The following is a 4,447-nucleotide window of genomic DNA, read 5'->3' as shown; positions in this document are numbered from 1 at the left end:
CAACCACTGATGCAAAGAAAAAGGAGTTTGATAAATTTTATAGTCAAATGCAGTTTGAAATTAAAACAAAAACAAAACATCCATAGTATATTAAATTGAGACATCATAGCAAATATCCAATATAACGGCTCTCATATTGGGTTCAACCAATCTCCTGGCTTTGCCTGGAGAAAAAGTAAGATCTTCACAGATTTCAGGAAGGGCCAGAGGCTTTGAACATATTTTTGAACATTGGTGTTAGGGAAGATCACAGTAAGCCAAGAAAACTAACAAATGGATCATTGAGCAAATCAACCCAGAGCTCTCATTCAAGGTACAAATGATCAGGTTCCAATTATCCTACTAGACCTAACTGTCTATTGAAGTCTATAATGCTAGGAAAGAGAACAGGACGATCTATGGCAAGGCGAATAGGCTCAATTACAATGGTGACTATTGGAGCACACAAAGGGGTAGACCAAACTGAAGAAAATCTGTGTGGTTGCTAAGAACAGACATGATCTCATGGCATATAATCAATACTGGCTTTTAACTATATACTTTAATTGTTTACACTGAGTTTTTACTTTGTTTTTGTCTTTTGCACTTGATTTTATCATATCCTCTTTAGAGTTAGTTAGGATTGGGGCAGCTTATAAATGTTGAGAGAGTAGATATGTGTAATTTAATCTCATCTATACAGACACACAATGACACATAATTTGTATAGGAACACATACCTATACACACACATTCTGTGTGAGAGTCAACCATTAAAATATCTTATGTGGCTTTTAGTGCTACTAAAAAGTTTTTGTCTTGGGGAGACAGTTTACTTCAGCCTATACAAAAAGGAATTAAGCTGTGAAGTGTTGTTAGGTAAATTACACATAAAAAGCAGTGTTGCTGACCACAAACTACACTGGCTGCCCTCTCCCATTTCCTTTCCACAGTTAGGATTAGTTATACCATGGATTCATGATCTACATGCCTTTATAACAACCTGCTTGAATTCTAGTGGAGCTTTGATAGCAGTCACCTATTTCAGCAGAACCACAAAGAGATTAAACCAACCATGTTCACTTACACAGTTACCCTGGTAACGTCTGCTCCATACAGTTTATGGATTGAGCCTCAGTCAAATTCAATCACAAGTGAAAATGGATTTTTGAATGCGACTATTAGCTGCTTTTGAAAGGCAAATTGAGTTCAGTTATACTGAGTCAGCCATCAAAAAACAATTTGCCAACAGCCAGAGAGTCCAGACTGGGAGCTTGATGCTGGTGACAAAGGGGAAAGTGAGAGAGTGAAAGTGAAAGAAACCAGAAGTGATGGAATGAAAGCAAAAAGATTTTCAGCAAATTTCAGGGAGCTGGAATTTATTTGCATGTCAGTCCTCTGCTACATATATAGCAAGATTTCCCCTGAGAAAGTGGGTGTCTCTTTTCAGTAGATGAAGTGTTGTGTCCAATGAACTGACTGAAGTCCTCAACCAGGTCCGCAGTCCTGGCAGGAGCGCCGATCGCTCCCATTGGCTGATGCCGTTGACAGCCGGCTATAAAAGGAGCTGTCAAACGGCATCAGCTGTTGCCGCCAGCTGATCTGCCTCGTTAGCCTAGGCAAGCCGCGGCAACCCTTTATTCATTGAATAAAGCCCTTTAAAACGAACGCTCGAGTCTGCCTCGTATCTCCGCCGCTCCACAACACTGGCGACGAGGGTGGGATACTATAAGAGGCTACCCGACGTTCTAATCGCTGAGCTGGTCACTAAAAAAGAGCGGAGCCACCGAGAGCCGACAGCCACAGCCGCTGACGCTCTCCACGAGCGCGAAATTTAAAAGCCTCCTCAGCTGAGGAGACAGGCGCCGCCTGACAGGCGCAGCCGCAAAACGCTCTTCTAAGAGCGCGCTTTTTGAAACCTTCAACAGCTGAGGCGACTGACACTGCCACCTCAAGATGAGCACCAGCCCAGCATTCCCACCTTTTAAACCAGCCGAAGAGACATGGGAGTCCTACAAGAATCGTTTCATCTATTTCCTAGATGCCATCGACCTCGCAGAGGCTACTGACCAGAGGAAAAAATCTTACTTTCTTAGCTATTGTGGAGCTGCGGTTTTTGACACCGCTACAGTGCTAGTAGCCCCTCGCTCTGTCAGAACCATCCCTTGGGAAGAGCTCCAGGAGATTCTTTCCAACCACTACTCCCCTAAGCCTTCCCAGATAGCTAGAAGACATGCCTTCAGAATTAGAAGACAGGCTGAGGGGGAGTCAATTAGCGAATATATGGCAGCCTTGCGATCAGCTGCCTTACAGTGTGGGTTCAGAGACTACCTAGAAGACATGCTTTTGGATCAGATTGTCTGTGGGGTCAGGGACCTTAGACTTCAAAGACGCTTGCTAGCTAAAAAAGACTTAACCTTAGCCTTAGCAATAGAAGAAGCCCAAGCTGCTGAACTATCTGCTCAGTCAGCAGCTGAAATCCAAGGAACTCCTATCAGGCAAGAAAGCTCCACTATCCACTCTGAGGAAGTTTCCCTAGAGGAAGACCCTGTAGGCACGATGGACATTAACTGCCTTAGACAGCAAAAGCCCCCCCAAGCAGGAGCTGGGCAAAAGACCAACCTCACCCCCAGGCAGCCACCCATCTGCCTGAGCTGTGGAGGTTCCCACCTTAGGGCATCCTGCAGGTTCAGGAATGCTATCTGCCTGAACTGTCAAAGGAAAGGCCACCTAGCTAGAGTCTGCCAAGCAGGGAGAACTTTTCCTCAGAGGCCTCAATCTACTGCTAATTTTCAAAGGCAAGTGGAAGATTGCTACACCTGCTACCACTCAGACCACATTTCTAAAAACTCTAACAAAATAAGTATTTTTGTTTTTTTAGAAGGTAAGCCTTGGACACAGGATCAGCACTCTCAATAATCTCCTGGGAGACCCTGAAGAAGATTCACCCCAGAATATCCAAAAAGAAGCTCCATAAATGCCACCTGACCCTACGGGACTACCAGGGCAAGAACATCCCTGTCCTCGGGAAAGGCAAGTTTTTAATTCAATTCCAAAACTTTAAAGGCCATTTGCCTTTAGTGGTAGTTGATGGTGCCCTCCCCAGTTTGTTGGGACTAGATTGGTTCCCTTCCCTTGGCCTTAGTATAACTGGTATCCATGCTGTTTCAACCTCTGAAGTAGACACCCTATTCAGGTCTATGCTGACGTTTTTAACAACGAATTGGGTTGCTATTCGGGTACCCCTATCTCGTTCACTGTAGACCCCCAGGCAACTCCAATTCGCCTCATGCCATGCAGAGTACCCTTTGCTATCCGCCCTAAATTAGACATAGAATTAGACAAATTGTTAAAGCAAGGGGTATTAGAACCAGTATATTTTGCTAAATGGGAGACCCCCATAGTTACCCCACTCAAAAAAGATGGCAGCGTGAGAATCTGCGCTGATTACAAGACGTCCCTCGACCGTTTTTTGCAAGTCAGTGCATACCCTGTCCCTGTAATCCAACACCTTTTACATACTTTTGAACCTGGCACTATTTTTGCCAAGCTTGATATGTCCCAAGCCTACCAACAGTTCCCTGTTGATAAACAGACAGCTGAATTACAAACCATAGTCACCCATAGAGGTGCATTCAAATGCAATCGCCTACAATTTGGCGTGAGTGTGGCCCCAGGTATTTTTCAGTCTCTCATGGAGAGACTTCTTCAAGGGCTCCCAGGCGCAGTCCCTTATTTTGATGACATTTTGGTTTCAGCAACAAATAAATCTCAACTCATGCAAAGGGTTAGAGCAGTCCTAGACAGGTTTAGGCAGCATGGCCTCAAACTTAAAAGGGAGAAGTGCACCATTGCCACTAAGCAAGTGGACTTTCTTGGTTACAGAATTGATGCCTCTGGTATTCACCCAATTGAGTCCAAAGTCAGGGCTATCCACGAGGCACCCACACCATCCAACAAGACGGAACTCCAAGCCTTCTTAGGGCTCTTGAACTTTTATGCTTCATTCCTTCCTCATAAGGCATCTATTGCAGAACCTTTGCATAGACTTTTAGATAAACAACCCCCTGGCATTGGGGACCTAGGGAAGCCCACGCTTTCAAATCAGTCAAGTCCTTACTAACATCTGATGCAGTTTTAGTCCAATTTAATCAACAACTTCCCTAGTCCTGGCAGCTGATGCTTCCCCCTTTGGTATAGGGGCAGTTCTTAGCCATAGGCTCCCAAATGGCTTTGAGGCACCAATTGCCTTCTTCTCAAGAACCTTCTCTGCTGCAGAAAGAAACTACAGCCAAATTGATAAAGAGGCTTTGGCTGCAGTAGCTGCTGTTAAAAAGTTTCACGAATTCCTTTTTGATCACTGTTTTGAACTTGTCACTGACCATAAACCACTTCTAGGCCTTTTGTCTGGGGATAAGCAAACTCCACAGGTCCTGTCGCCTAGGATGACCAGGTGGACCCTGTTCCT

General features: G+C 44.7%; 1 protein-coding gene across 1 annotated transcript; it reads left to right on the top strand.

The window, feature by feature from the left end:
* Positions 1-1,935: 1,935 nt before the first annotated feature.
* LOC148131179 (uncharacterized) lies at positions 1,936-4,233 on the top strand. The gene has a single exon (XM_087959966.1). The coding sequence runs from the start codon at positions 1,936-1,938 to the stop codon at positions 2,896-2,898; it is 963 nt and encodes a 320-aa protein (XP_087816092.1). The 3' UTR covers positions 2,899-4,233.
* Positions 4,234-4,447: the final 214 nt, after the last annotated feature.

Source organism: Notechis scutatus, chromosome 3 (genome assembly GCF_049901735.1).
Source record: "Notechis scutatus isolate UNSWTSFEM ecotype Mainland chromosome 3, rNotScu1.2, whole genome shotgun sequence".
Lineage (NCBI taxonomy): Eukaryota > Metazoa > Chordata > Lepidosauria > Squamata > Elapidae > Notechis > Notechis scutatus.
This window is presented reverse-complemented; position numbering and strand designations above follow the sequence as displayed.